General features: G+C 56.3%; 1 protein-coding gene across 2 annotated transcripts in view; it reads right to left on the bottom strand.

Annotated features, from left to right (window-relative positions):
- Nucleotides 1–10,929: 10,929 nt before the first annotated feature.
- Nucleotides 10,930–15,399, bottom strand: part of CXXC5 (CXXC finger protein 5) — a 37,187-nt gene continuing 32,717 nt past the window's right edge. For both annotated transcript variants that reach the window (XM_054288101.1, XM_054288102.1), the window contains exon 3: nt 10,930–11,977. In XM_054288101.1, the coding sequence (XP_054144076.1) occupies nt 11,933–11,977 (45 nt within the window). In that variant the 3' untranslated portion in view covers nt 10,930–11,932. The remainder of the gene's footprint in view (nt 11,978–15,399) is intronic.

Below are 15,399 nucleotides of genomic sequence, written 5' to 3'. Positions count from 1 at the left end.
CAGGAGTTGGACACAATGACTGCCATGGATTCCTTCCAGGTCAGGATATTCCATGATTCTATGATTCCATGATTTGGGAATTTGGGCTCCATCTGCAAGGACAAGGAGCATCTCTTACCTTGGGAAGAGCAATGTTTATTTTTTATTTGTCTGGTATTAGAGGAACTTTGTGACTGTGACTTTTCACTTGCCATCTAGCAAAGTCATTTATATCAGTAGTGGATAAAACCAAGAGCCTCCTGCTGTTCAAAGCAACACTTTTTTGTTTCAGAAAGAGCACCTAGAACAATTCATTTTGGGTTGACCCAAAGTTATTTCTTTCCCTTGGGTTTTTGATTTAACAACCCAAACAATGCAGCCCCACTCATGCTCCCAGCCCAAGGATACTTTTTGCCACACATCAAGTGCCTGCTTGAAATTTTCCATGCTTTGTGGCTGACTCAGACTACATTTTTCTCTCCAAAATCTAAGCAAAAACTCATTTCTGAGAAGAGAGCTTTGCCCACCAAGCAGGACCATGAAGCTTTCCCACAGCCTTGCCTGGAATCAGGAATGAGATGGCTGTGCTGGAGTTCCCGAGGAGCTGCACAGGCATTTGGGGAATTACCAGCCTCTGGGAATGGCTGTTTGCAGAGGAGCTTGCAGCCTGGAAATGCCACAGAATTTGCTCAGCCTCTGGAAAACTGAGATATTCCAGAGAGCAGAGGGCAGCCAGGAGGATGGATGTGGTGGGAGCATCATTGTGCCCAGGGAAAGGGCACAACCAGGGTCTGCAGGGATGAGATGTTCCCAGCCCTGCTGATGTGAGTCAAGGACTTTGCAAGATGGAGGTGGAATGTTTGTGTTTTCTCTTCTTTCTGGCTTTTTTTTTTTCCCCTGAATCTCTCTCTGGTTTGAAAGCTGCACCTGCAGGACATCTCCAGCTCTGGTGTGAACTCACCTGCCTCACACCTCACCCGTGCTGGTACAGCCTCCTGGAGCCCACCTAGGGGCAAACAGAGGTGATGATGCCACAGATGCTGCAGACAGAGCAGCTTCCTCCAGGAGCTCACACCATCAGAAGGGTTTCGTCTCCCAGCAGAGCTCCAGAGGCAGCTGGAGAAGGAGGCAGGGGACACCCAGTGAAAGCAAGCAATGCCACTGGGGCCAAGGAAACCCACAGGAGCCTGGAGGAGGAGCAGGACAAGGCTGACAGGCTCGGGAGTGCTCGTGTCCCACCATGGCTGTGCTTTCTGAGCCATGTTCCCAAACTGCCCCACCAGCCTTGGGTGGCACCTGTGGCACTGTGCCAGCCCTGTGCTTGCCCTTCAGGAGGGCTGCAGAGGGACAGCCCCAGGCCAGGTCCCCAGCTTCCTGCAGCTGCTGCTGGGCTGCCAAAGGCACGTCCACCCCGGCCTGTGCCCACAGCATTGCCTCACCCAGATGGGACAGGCTGTGACCTGATTGTGGGAGGAACAAAAAGGCTCCCAGGCAGCAAATGCAGCAGCCCAGGTTGTGCTGGGTGTCAGCTCAGCTCTGCTTGGCACAGACATGACTCAGGACAACCATCACACTCCTCTGAGACAGCTGCAGCAGCAGAGACATGGCAAGTGAGGTCCATTTCCCTCTTTTCCCTGCTGTCCTGGAGCTCTGACACTGCCAAGAAAAGCAAAGATGCCCAAAACCTGTGACTGGAATATGAATGTGATGTTCAGGCTGTGGCAGTGGCTGTAACCCAGCTTGAACTCCCCAGCCATCCTGAGCTGCAGGCAGCAGGATTGAGGCCAGCCTAGCTGACAAACCCTCCCTGCACCCCAGCCCTCGTGTCCCAGCCTGCCCACCCCTTTGCTTGCCCACAGAGCTCTCCTGCCCGCCTGTGCCACACAGCCTGCTGTCCTTGGCACCCCCAGGGCACAGCAGAGGCTGTGGCAGTGTCTGAGCAGATGCTGAAGGAGAGGGAGTAACCCACATGTGGCCATGCCTGGGAAAGCTCCAGGCCACTGGGTTTGGCCATGATGCAGAGCAGAGTAAGGGATGTGGATGTGAGAAATCACCAGCTCTGAGCACAGGGGGCTGCACCCCTAGGCAGCAAGGGGGTGCCAGGGCTGGACACCCCTGCCTGAGGGCTGTGGTCAGTGGGGTCCCACCAGCCTCCAGCTCTTTGGCTCTGAAAAGGGCCAGAAACCTCAGAAAAGGCTTCTGTGCACTATATCCAGTGGAGCAGGACTGCCTGCCCTCCCTTTCCATGGGCAGCTCCAGTCCCACAGAGCCCAGCTGAAGGGCTGCCTCTGGTTTTCCACGCTCAGCATAGCTCAGCAGAGGTTTGGGATGAGGCAGAAGGGCCATGATTGGACTGATAACATCCAGAGAGCAAGACTGAGCTCCCCAGGATGCAGCAGCCATGTGGGAGCCATGCCTTGCTTGTAGGAATTGTGGCTGTTCCTGTCATGGTTTGGGGACATCTTGCCCCACTGTGGAGATGGCTTGTCCATGGCTTGTAGGATGCTCCAAGGTCCTGTGGGCAGCAGAGGCTTTGCCTGTTCCTGGCCTGGAGAAGAGCCTGAGCAGGGCTTTGCTCTCCAGCTGGGCAAGAGGGAAAGAGGGAAAGAGGAGAAAGAAAGGCTGTAGCAGATCTGCTCGAGCAGGGCTGTGGCAGCACCAGGATCTGTGTTAAGAACTGGCTTCCCCAAGTTTAGGAGGCTGAGAGATGCATGGAATAAATTACTTGTGACACTGACTCCCACACTTCCAGACTCACACGGGATTTAGCCACCAGACTCTGGGTAAGTCAGCGCTGGTTATTAAGGTCAGAGAAGTCGGGTGGCTAAATCCCTTCTGGGGCTGAGGCACAGGGCTGGGCCAGCCTGGGGAGGCAGCTGTGCCCCCTGGCACCACTGCCCAACACCCAGAGCAGCCCAGGAATGAGTGCTCCCATCACAGCCTGGATGGCAAATAAAGGAATTACCCATTATTGGATCCAGCTCCTGCATGGGGATATGGAGGAGAGGAGAGAGGAGAGAGGAGAGAGGAGAGAGGAGAAAGGAGAGAGGAGAGGAGATCTTGCCCTGATCCAGGAACAGCCTGGTTTGTTTTGCTGCTGGTTTCTGAGTGGTTTCACTTATCTCTTTCCTCCTCCACTACCTGGGGTTTCAAATGCTCTAGGGAGATGTCTCCATTAACCACAGTTTTCTTTGGCAGTTATATTTCATTATAGTCTCTCTTCCCACTAATCTTTCCCAGCTTTTGTCGTTGTTATTTTTATTGTGACGATTTTCACAAACCCTTTGTTTCCAGCCACACTTAACCTGGCCATGTCCCTTTAAATACCACAGTCTGGGCAGAATCGGGGATCAGTCCTTTGACAGGAGCTAAAGTCCTGTTTGATCTGGATTAGATGCTGATTTTGCTTACCAGACTAAAGACCGAGGGGGACCACGCAGTGCCTGTGTTTGCACAAACCTGCCTGGTCGCATTCCTCTTCCTGCCCGTGTCCAGCCGCGGGGTGAGCGCGGGGCTGAGCACACAGCGTGAAACCCAAGCGGATAAGCGGTCACTTTGTCTGGAGATGGAAGAAAATGGAGCTGTGGGGGCAGAGGTGGCAGCTCTGCACTGTGCTGGGGAGGTGCCCCGGGGTGCAGAGTGTCCCCAGGGTAAGAGCAGACCAGCACCATCACTGCGATGGATGCCTGTGGGCATCCTGCAGCCCTTGGCACTGCTCACTCTGGAGACCCAGCTCTGACCCGCTGCCCATTTAAACTTGGGGTTTAAATGTGGGTCCCTGATGGCCCATCTCCTGGGGGACTGGCAGGATGTGGGAGCACCCAGACCCCACCATTCCCTCACCCAACAGATTGTGTTTTGTCCAAGGATCCCCATCTCCACTGTGTCCCTTTCCCACCCCCATTTCCTGCCTCTTCTCCTGCCTTTTTCTCTCGTTCCCCTGCCTAAAGGAAGAGTGTTCTCTCTTTCCCTGTGCACTGCCCATTCCCTCATTTTTTGCCCTGCCCTGGTCCCTTCCCCCAGATCGGCCCCAAGCTCCCAGGAGTGGCTTTGCCTCCTCAGCTGCCCTGCAGCCTCACCCTCTGCCATGCCTCTGCCTCTCCTGGAAGGCACCACAGCCAAACCCTGCCCCAGCAGAGGTGACAGGGCCACCAGCCAGCTCAGGCACTCCATGGGCTGGGGGGCAGGGAGCCCCCATCACACACACACACTTGCAGCAAAGCCAATTTATGCCTCCCCCTGAGGCTGTCTCGATGGAGAAATGTCAGGACTCGCGGCAAGGCAGCGAACCGTGCTGCTGGTGGGAGCCCTCCCAGGCCAGCAGAGAGGCAGGAGCTGGGGTTCAGTGCAAATCCAGGGCCTGCACCCCATCCCTCACACAGAGCCTGCACCCCGTCCCTCACTGAGAGCCCATGGCCTGCACCCCATCCCTCAGTGCAAACCCAGGGCCTGCACCCCATCCCTCAGTGCAAACCCAGGGTCTGCACCCTGTCCCTATGAGAGCCCGGGCCTGCACCCCATCCCTCAGTGTGAGCCCAGGGCCTGCATCCCATCCCTCACACAGAGCCTGCACCCCGTCCCTCACTGAGAGCCCATGGCCTGCACCCCATCCCTCAGTGTGAGCCCAGGGCCTGCATCCCATCCCTCATTGTGAGCCCAGGGCCTGCACCCCATCCCTCAGTGCAGGCAGTGGGGAGCACACCAGTGGGATCTGCCCCAGGCTGGTTTCACCCCACCTGCTTCAGGTGAAAAGCACCCCAAAAATCCTGGAGGGAGGAGAAGTGTGTCTCCGGCTCAGGGAGTCAGAGCCTTGCTGGGGCAGCATCTCCCAGCTGGCTGGTGCTCAGGTCACCTGGCAGTAGTTGTGCCCACGATGGCAAGGTGGAAGGATGCCAGTGGTAGTGATGCCACCAGCACGTGTCACCCAGAGGGGACAGGGCACAGCTGGGAGGTGCTGAGCTGTGCCAAGCACTCCTGCTCACTGCTGGGGTCCAGCTCTGCCAGACAGAGGTGCAGGACCTGCAATATCTTCGTGGGCATCAGTGTCCTGCCTGGTGCAGTCCCAGAGCTGGAAAATGAGCTCTGCTGGAGCTGGGCAGTCACGGCTGTACCGCTGCTGGAGGCATCGCTGCCCACAGCAGGTGCAGCCTCAGAAAGCACAGGGCAGCACCTGTGGTAAAATGCAGGAATTATGACTGTAAAGGTCAAGCAGGATGCACTGATGGAGGCCCTTGGTTCCCAGGGTTGGGCTTGGCTGACTCTGCTGCAGTCCCAGCCTGCCAGGATGGAAAGCAGGTGGGTTCTGGCATCACCCCCTGCCCACTGGGAAGCCACCCAAGACAAGAGAGTGACACCTCAGTGGCAAGGGTGGGTGAGGAGATGGAGAAATCCAGGAGATGGAGAAACCCAGGGTCACCCAGGGCTCTGCCAGGGGAAGATGTTGCTGTGATCTGACAAGTGCAGGGATGAGAGGAGAAGGTTGTCCTGCTGTTTTCCTGTCCACAGGGAATCCTCATGACTGGAGGTAGCCTTGTGAAACACCCTGGTCACTGCTCTTCACCAGGAGTAGGAGAACAGGCAAAGCCAGAAAGCAGGTGGGACCAGATGGAGCATTGTAATGATTTGGGAGGTCTCATCCATGCTTGCCCTGTTCCTGAACCCATCTTAGGTTTAGTAGAACCTGCCCTAATCACTCGTTGGCTCATGGGTTTGCCAAGAAGACACAGACCAGCAGCTCCTCCACCCCTGACAGGCCTGCCCCAGGCTTGCTTGGGCTCAGGGAGATGGCCTGCAGGAAAAGCTAGCTGCAGGAGAAGCTAGCTCAGGGGGCTGAGAGGCAAGGCACGAGTGGGCAAGGCATCCTTCCTTCCCCATAGGCATCTCATCCTCCAGCCCTGGGTCAGAGGTGCAAGAGGGACTGCAGGACAGGCTGAGGGGACAAGGACAGGGCAGCTTGGTCCTGTGTCTCCAGTGCCTCTGGTACCATCTGGACACTTCCACCAGCACTGCATCCACTCCCAGCATTTTAGTGGGGAGGAGACACAATTACCCAGACCGATGCTTCACCAGGGCTGTCAGCACCAATGGCTGGCCAAAAGCGAGGCCAGCTGCAGGCTGCAAACCCCCAGCTCGGGCTGGTGGCACCTGTCACCTCTGCTAAGGCCCTGCTCAGCGCTGTCGTCCGCCCATCGTCACCCAAGGGCTGAAGGCTCGCGCGGCGCCAGCCGCTGCCTCCCTGCCCGATAACAGCGCAGCGTCGTGTGCTGAGTGGCCTCCTCCTGCTGTCACAGGCCGACCTATTTCTCACAAATCCTGACTGCTCTGCCCTTAAAACATCTTGACGCAGTGTTGAAGGCGGCCTTGGCACCGCAGCCAGTCCTGCTGAAGCGGGAGTAGCCGTGGCTTGGCGTGGGCTTTGCAGCGAGCCTGGGAGAGCAGCAGGGATGGGGAGCACTGATGTGCTCCTCAGGAATAATCAGGCATTGATCGTGGTTAAAAAGAGGAATACCATTGTTCAAATGAGACCAGACTCCCGGTACTGAAGTCATTTCAGCATTTATTGTAATAAAAAGGAAAGGCCTAAAGCAGGGGGCCTGCGGGCCAAGCAGGAGCGTTCCCTCGAGGATGGAGCAGCGCTGGCGCTGGGGCTGCTCAGCAGCGATGGCCCCAGTGGTCCAGGTGGAGTGGCATGGATTCACTGGGTCAGATGCCCCTTTTTATCCTGTTTTTTGTTGCTCTGGATTGGTTTCTGTTTGGATCCTTCATTTGCATGAAGGTTTAAGGCACTTGATTGGCCCATTACAGTTCTGTCCAGGCTGGCTGGTTTGGCTTGGGGAGTGCTGCACTTTACTGAGGTGTAATTTCTTATAACTTCCCTTTTAACCCCTTTTACCATAACCAAACTAACAGTACATGCTTAACAATTATCAACTATTTGACAGCAGTTTCTAACCTATTTTTGACATCATGGCTCAACCAGGCTAGAAGGTCCTTGCTGCCCACAGCCCAGGGCTGCTGGGTGTTGTGGTTCTCTGCTGGGGCTGAAGGAGCTGGTAATAGAAGAGGTGTCCTCCTGCACACAAGCACAGCCAGCACTCCCCAAGCAGTCACCTACTCTGTGGGGTGGAGAGGGGGAACCTGAGACCCCAAGCCAAGACAGCTTCTCCATGGAGACAGCACCATGGAGCTGCAGGCAGGATGCCAGGCCTGGTGGTGTTCCAGTCCCCAGGGCAGGAGGACCTCAGGCAGTTTCTGTGCAGAAAGCACCCTGTGATGGCTGCAGCGACATCCCCAGCCTCCTGCAGAGCTGCAGCAGGGCGCCCAGCCAGGGCCCATGGCCAGCTGGAGCTGCAGCTTTGCCTTGCTGGGGACACAGCTCATCCCAGGGTGGGCTGGTGGGATGCAGGAATGGGTGTCAGCTTCCACCTACAGAGTCCTTTCCAAGGATGCTGCTGGGTAAACATCCCCCTGCCCCAGCTCAGGAGTGGGGAGATCTCAGTGTGTGGGGGCTGGCCAGGAATCCTGGAATTCCCAGAGGTGAAGTGATGCAGATGTCAAGCCTTTATCACGGAGAAAGGATCTCCCATGGCTCCTCTTCCCTGAGAAAAGCCCTTTTCAGTCTTGCTCTGCTGCAGAGACAACGTAGCATCCCACAGACCTTGTGGGACCCTCCTCCCCTCTCCCACACCCAGCAGGCAATGTTTGTGGGGAAGAAGCCAACACAAAGCTCACTCCCTGTGGAGAATGTGCAAAAAACGAGGCATCCTTAGCCTGAATTCAAAAACTCCACAACATTTTGGAAGAACTTCAGCCAAGGCTGGAAATGGGGCTGGAAAGCTGCCATGATGTGTGTGACACCAGGAAGGTCACCTGGCCAGCTGCTGAGGAGCAGAACTTGGGATGCTTATTTCAATTAATGGTCCCAACTGAGCTGTCCCAGCAGCCCCAGGCTCCAGCCTGAGCCAAGCCAGATGTGTGAGAGTGAGCATCCCCCAGATGTGTGACAGCGAGCATCCCCATGCCTGGGGACCCCCAGGACACCTGCATTGGTCCCATCCGGCTGCTATGGGGCTGCCAAAACCTCAACCAAGCTGATATCAGCTCAGCTCAGCCCAGGACAGGCTGGGAAGCACCCAGTGATGGTGTTGGACATGCTGGATGGCTCTAACACCTGGCACCAGGGCTGGGTTGTCCCCACAGCCCCCTGAGCTGTCGTGTGCCCCTACCAAGGAAAGCTGAGCAGATCCCACCATCCCAACCTCCCACTGGAGCGGTGGGTGTGAACTGGCTCCCCTCCCAGCAACCAGGATTGGGTGCTCATGGAGGTTCCCACCTCATCACCGAGGTCCTGCTGCCTCCCCTGCCCAGCCCTGTTCCCCCAATGTCCCGTCTCCCGGTGTCCCCGCAGTGGCAGCGGGAGGTCACGCCTGGCCGGCGGCGGGCCCGCCATCCGGCTCAGCTGAAGCACATTTTGTATTTTGTCCGGCGCTTCCTGCATCCTGCCCCATGCCCGGGCCGGGGGGGCAGGTCAGCCCGGGGTCAGCCGCTAATTGCAGCCCGGGGGACGGCGGGACGAGGCTGGGACCAGCGCCAGGCTGAGACCCGGCACGGGGACACGGAGTGGGGACACCCTGCAGCCCAGCCCGGCACCCCACAGAGTGCTGGGGTGTCTCTGGCATCGCTGTGAGGGTTCCAGCTCCTGCTGCAGCTCACCCCAGAATCCATCCTGTCCAATCCAGGCTATTCCACATGGAAAACATCACTGCTGGATCAGCCCAGGGTCTGGCCTCACCTGGCATCATCTGCTGGCACCTTTCCACGCCACCAAGGCCAAGCGGGGTTGGGGACACGGCGGTGCCCTCTGTGACAGCACGCCCTAGGGCCACAGGCAGGTTTGGTTGCCCTTCTGCTAACTCTGTCTAATGAGGATGTTAATTAGGAGAGACTCGAGGCCAGCCCTTGTGGTAGCGCCCAGGGTTGTCCCTCAGCGCCGTGCCGAGCTCGTTATCCTCATCCCGGGTGCCCTGTGTCACCTGGCTGCCAGCAGGTACCCTGGGGACAGCAGCCCTGGGTGCCACTTCCCCAGCAGCAGCCGTGGGGACAGCCCAGCACAGGGGGTGAGCAGGGAGGAGGGGATGGGTTCACCCTCGGGGATGCCTCAGGTGCTGCTCGTTAGGCAAAGCTCCAGGCCAGCACAGGGCCACCCTCCCACACACTCACCTGGGAGGCAGGGATGGAGCCCAGCACAGGGTGAGCTGTGAGTGGGGTGGTGGGCAGCCAGCACCCCACATCCCACCTCCCCACCTCCCCATCCCACTCATGGGCAGGGTTTGAATCCCACATCTGATCCTTTTCTTCCTAAGCTGCTTACCTGCATGGGAAGCCCGTGCTCCCTTTGTCCCCTGCTGATGTCCGTGTCCTCCCTGGCAGCTCCATATCCCTGCTATCACTGTCCACCTATGGTCCCTGGCAGTGCCCTGCCAGCCTGGCACAGCAGGGTTTGCTGTGCCATGCTGGCATTTCCCCAAGCACCGCTCCGTGCCAACAGCAGCCCTGAGCACAGCCCTGTAGTGGGTGACACAGCAGTGGGGTGACATTCCCAGCAGTCCCAGCCCCAGCTGTGGGTGGGATGAAGCAGCACCCACCCTGCAGGTCCCCAGGGGATCAGGGCTGGGGAGGGGGCTCTGTGTGATGCTCCCCAGGACACTCTCCCAGCAAGGGGCAGGGGCTGGCTCCCTCCAGGTGCCAGGACTGTGCCTTCACACAGCCCCAACCCTTAGCCACAGTCATAAAGAGAGCAGCCAGACTCCTTTTTCCCAGCACACCCCCACCACATTCTTGCTAAGTGCTTTCGGCTGTGGAGCAGCCTGGCTTGGGAACCAGCTCCCAGCAGCCCCTTGCCAGTGCCACCCTGGTCAGAGCAGAGCCACGCACCAGAGCCCTGCTGGGGCACGACCAGGGTCTGTCTGTCTGTCCCTGCAGGCCTCGAGCTGTGTCACTCACCACACTGGCCCAGCTCCATCACTGTCACCATGTGCTGCAGTGGTTCCCACACCCAGCCCAGGGCTCAGCTCTGCTGTGACCAGGATCCCTGGGCTCCAAACCACCCGGAGCTGCAGGAGCAGAGGGGGGAATGCTGCTGGAGAGGGCATCTGGGGCAGCTTTCCCCAAGGGCTTTCTGCTCCATGCCAGCAGGTCACTGCCGGGCAGGGACAGAGCCCACGCACCGCCGTCACCCCCTCCTGCGGGTGCACATCTGGCCAGCAGATGCTGGCCCAAACGCTGGCTGGAGCTGGGGACAAAGGCTCTCGCTCCCTCCTCCCGGCAAGGCAGAGCCAGCACTGCCGGCTCCAGCCGGATCTTCCTCCTGCCAGGCTGGGAGGGCCCTGGAGAACCTCCGGGGGACTGGTAGGAGGTTCCCAGCCCACCTGCCTGGCGTGATTCCCAACACAGCACCCAAGCACTGGCAGCATTGTCCATGGCTGAGCCCATCCAACATCTCCTCCACCCCAGAGAGCTCCTGCTGATCCAGTACCAACATGAGGCCAGGCTGGAAAGCCATCCCAGGGCCCACTCACCTTTGGGAGCTCATTTCAGACTTGTCCCAGCAACACGAGCCTCACAGCGGTTCTTCATTGCATTTCAATGCAATATTGCACTTCAATATTATTTCACCAAAACAAATGGTGCTGGCACTGCTGGGTAAAGCTCCAGGCAGGTCAAGGAAATATCCCCGGGAGGAGCCAAGGCTGGCTTAGCCCAGGCACTGCCAGGATTAACCGTGGGGATTTAGCAGCCAGGGCGACTCCAGCTCAGCTCATCACACCGTCCCACACACTCTGGCATCGTCACTGGCGAGGTCCCCACAGCCAGCAGGAACACAGCACGTGGGCCACCACCACTGCTGGGGGGCTGGACAGAGGGGTGGGAGAGAAATAACCAAGCTGGAAATCATGACACAAAACATGCATTCATTTTATTCACAAAAACAGCCTGGATTGCTAAAACATTACAAACAGCATTTCAATTTAATGATGGAGAGAGAGCTGGAGAGACTGGGGGGTGAACAGAAGAGAAATATCACTTTGCGTAACTGCTTCAGCACAGGTCCTGCAATATTTGTTTTATTTTGATTTTAACTTCTGTAAGTTTACAAAAATTACTTCTAGGAGTAAACCGTTGCAATTAGGAGGATTTTCTGTACGCAGCATTTCTTGTTCTATATTAATAAACTAACAACGACTTTTTTTTTGCCTTTTTTTTACTCTTTTTTTTCCTTTTTTTGAATTCCGCCAGTTGTGTAGCAATTGTTTTCTTCCACCTTTTATACCGACCCTCTTGTGGGTTAAACTTCCAGAGGTGAATGGCGAGGAGAAGGGATACTACATCGCTTTAAACATATTCTCATTTATAAACATGAAGTTGAGGCATTCTAGAAACTATCCACTCTATTGTATGATGGGAAAGAATCAAATAAAAAGTATAAATGAGGGTGCAATTAAACAACTGTGCTAAATTACAGTAGTGCTTATTAGTAACTAGATTTTAAAAGGTTACTGTAAATTTACATTCCCTACACAAGTACTGCATCTTTCACACATAAACAACATCAACACCAAAACACAGAAAGAAACTGATTGTCCATACTCTGTCTATTAAGTCTTGGTACTTTACAGATCCATTGTTTTTTCTTTTAATTATTTTTTTGTTTTTTATTTGAAAAGCAGTTAAATGTCTGACTAGGACTCGAAGATGTTAAAACGAACGCAAAAAAAAAAAAAGGAAAAAAAAGAAAAAAAATTATAAAAACAGGAATGAGATTTGCGAGAAAATATTTTTGGTTCTAAAGAGACACAGGTGCATCCATTCATTTCAGCCAAAAATCCCTTGCCTGAGACAACACAAGCAAGCAGTGACATTGCACTTGGATGACAGAGCTTTGGGATTCCCGTTCCTACTGGAACCATCTGAACGCGGCTCCTGTAGGAAGCATCACCTTCTGGAAAGGAAGAGAGACAGGGAGGGGGACAGAAGAAGAAGGGACAAGGCGTTAGATCGGGTCCAGCACAGGTGTGCAGCACCAGGGCTGAGCAGCCACCCCTCGCCCCCACCCCAGAACCCCAGTCCCAGCCTCGGGATGGATCCAGCCCAGGCTCAGCACCCTTTGGTGCTGCTCTACATCCCAGGATTTCCAACCCACGATGCCAGCAGGAGGGACAGCGGGGTCCCCCTGCTGCCAGACCCCTCCCTGGCCGTGGGCCATTGTTCCCACATGCCCGTGTCCCTATGTCCCCATGTCCCTGTGTCCCTGTGTCCCCGTGTCTCCGTGTCCCTGTGTCCCCATGTCCCCGTGTCCCCATGCTGCAGCTGGCACAATGGCACAGCCCCTGGCTTCCCCTCTGGCCAGCAGTGAGCACAGCGGCCAGGCTGTGGGCAGTCAGCATGGCCTGGCACAGCCCAGCACAGTCCCCTCACTGCCAACCCCCACAGTCCCCGCCATGGACAGGCAAACACTCAGAGGACAGGAGCCCAGGTACCAGATAGGTTTAGGAGTGCATTTGGATGGAAACTGGGGTAGGGAGTAGGAGCTGAATGGGCCTGGGGACACCAGAGCAGGACAGGGGACATGCTCAGCCTCAAGGAGCAACCTTGACCCCAAGAGAGCAGCCCCAGGCACCATGAGGTACCTCAGCATCTCACAGGGAACAGGGATGAGTCCCACCAGGCTCAACCCCACAAAGTGCCAACAAAGGGCCTAACAACAGACAAGATCTCTTAGAAGCCACCTCCAGGAAAGATGGTGTGGGGCCAAGCCCCAGTAGCACTGTGGTCCTCTGGAAAGAGAGCCAGGGACATTTTCCATCTGGATGAGGCGGACAGCCTGCACAGTGTTCATGAGAGCACCGGTGGAGTATGCAAGGATCACAATGTCTCAGTGCCAACAGCCCCAAACAAGGCTGAGCTGTGCCAGCCAGACACACAATCACCACAGGATCACCACACAACCACCCGAGAGGACCCTTCAGGTCCCACATCTCCAAACAAGCAAGGGACACAGATGGGAAAGAGGCCACAGGCTGCACTGACAGGTGTGGGCCAGCAGACTGGCTGCCATGGGGCAAGCAGGGGCACAATACTGAGCCCGTGTGCAGGGCTGGGACACCTCATGTAGCATCCTAAGAGTCAAACCAGGCACATTTTGGTCCCTAACTCCGTGCAGGAGTCAGCCAGGTCTCACTGGGTCCTTCTCTTGGATCAAGACACCAACCAAGCATCAATGAAACACCTGAGCAGCATCACCCCATCCCTGCAGGAGGGTGTCCCCTTCCACAGGCACAACCCAAACACGGGGCTTGGGCAAGGGCAGAATGGGCAGGAGCTGGTGGTGCCCACCAGGCTGCTGACAGATCCCACCTCTCCTGCTCCCAGCCCATGTTGGGGAGCAAATTGAGCTGGGGCAGTCACAGGCATCACCCCTTCCCCAAGGTGTCTATGACACAAAATCAGACACCTGGGAAGGCACCAGTGCCTGTGCCCAGCCACGCACAGGGCTGTGGCACCCCACCCTGACCACACTGGATCCCACCCTAGGCACTAAGTGCAGAACAGGCAGGGCAGGGTGGACTCTCCAGCAAGGGCCACAGACCCAGATCCATCATCCCAGAGGAGAGGAAAGGGGAGAGAGAGGGGGGTCCTCATGGGTCTGGAAGGAGATGTCTGATAAATACCTCTGCTCCTTTATTGTTAAAGGAAGACGGACAACCAGCTCTAATTGGATGCCCAGGAGAGATCCCCCTCATCCCCACAATCACAGACTCACAGAATGGTTTAGAGGAGAGTTAAAGATCATCTCATTCCATCCCCTGTCACAGGCAGGGACACCTTCCACCAGACCAGGCTGCTCTAGGCCCCATCCAACCTGGCCTTGGACAGTTCCAGCGATGGGGCAGCCACAGCTTCTCTGGGCACCCTGTGTCAGGGCCTCAACTCCTCATCATAAACATTTCTACCTTATATCTAACCTAAATCTATCCCTTTCAGTTTAAAACACACACCCCTTGTGTGTGTCTGTCTGTGAGGCTGACATGAGGGTGACATTGACCCTCACTGGCTCTATCAGGAGCACCAGAGCTCTTCAGCACAGCTTCTCTGGGTAGAGCACAGCTCTGATGAGTCAAATCCCAACTATTCATGGCCTTCATGTGACCTGCAGCTCTGCAGACAAGGCCAGGGTGACCTGTGCAGGGCTGGCCAGCAGCCCCCACAGCATCAGCCAGGGCTGCTGGGGCTGGCAGAGCCCAGAGGAGCCTGGTCAGGGCAGGGACGTGCTGCTGCCTGCTCCCAGCACCCGGCCTGGCCAGTCCCAGAGCCCCAGGCAGCCCCAGCACAGGGGGACACCAGCAGTGACCGGTTCTTCAGGCTCTGTAGATGTGCAGATAAAGCTTAACAGCCGCTGAGGGATTTAGCCTGTTTTTTTACTCCACCATAAAGGTTTAATTCTATTTTTTTACTGCTTGATTTTAGATCAATGTTTAATCATAGCTGCAGCCCCTGTGTGGGCTCTCCAAGGACACTCCTCTGGATGCACAGGGGTGGCAGGACAGAGTCACTGTCCTTCCTCTGGGGGCAATGGCACTGCCCCCCCAGACAGGGACAATGCCTCACAAAGCCTTGTGAATAATTCAGCCCCATATGAAGGGCCACAGAATGGCCTCTCCTGTCCCAGAGTCCAGTACAGGGCTGTGGTGGCACCCCACCAGCACCAGCAGTCCATGGAGCTCTGCATCCTGACCCTCTCCAGAGAGGTCTCCAGCACAGCACAGGTGCTGGTGGTTGCCCTACAGCTGGCCCAATGTATGAGCAAGGCTGGTTGACAGGTTAGATTCAAGAACCCAGCTTTGACCCAGGTGACCTGGGACATCACCAGGTCATGGTGTCCCTGCCTTGTACACCCCTACCAAGGTCAACACACAGTGTGAATGGATGTTCTGAGGGAGGGGATGGTCTGTCATGAAAAGGGGATGGTAACACCCTGGAGTGACCCACACCTGCCCAGGTGTCCATCCCACCTGCACGGTGGCATCTCTCTAGACCCTCAACACACCTGGTCATGCCCAGGGGGATGGGGCTCATCTCCAGTGGGGCCCAGCTCTACCAGATGCAGAACCCTATTTCAGTGGCCTCAATTTCCCAGCCAGTCATGAGATGGAGAAACCCATCCCAGGGGTGACTGTTCCATGGGTTCCTGGTGCCATTCGTCACCCCCAGACCCAGCGCTGGGAGAAGGGAGCGACTGCTCCGGCTGCTGCGAGCTCCGAGTCTATTGACCCGCTTTAGGACTCTTTGGAAGAAATGAACTTTTTTTTCCCTTTCTCCCTTTTTCCAGATCACTGACTCAGCAAATTAGAACAAGAATATAAT

Source organism: Melozone crissalis, unplaced genomic scaffold (genome assembly GCF_028551555.1).
Source record: "Melozone crissalis strain CALT ecotype California unplaced genomic scaffold, PUWL_Pcris_2 ptg000061l_1, whole genome shotgun sequence".
Classification (NCBI taxonomy): Eukaryota; Metazoa; Chordata; class Aves; order Passeriformes; family Passerellidae; genus Melozone; species Melozone crissalis.
This window is presented reverse-complemented; position numbering and strand designations above follow the sequence as displayed.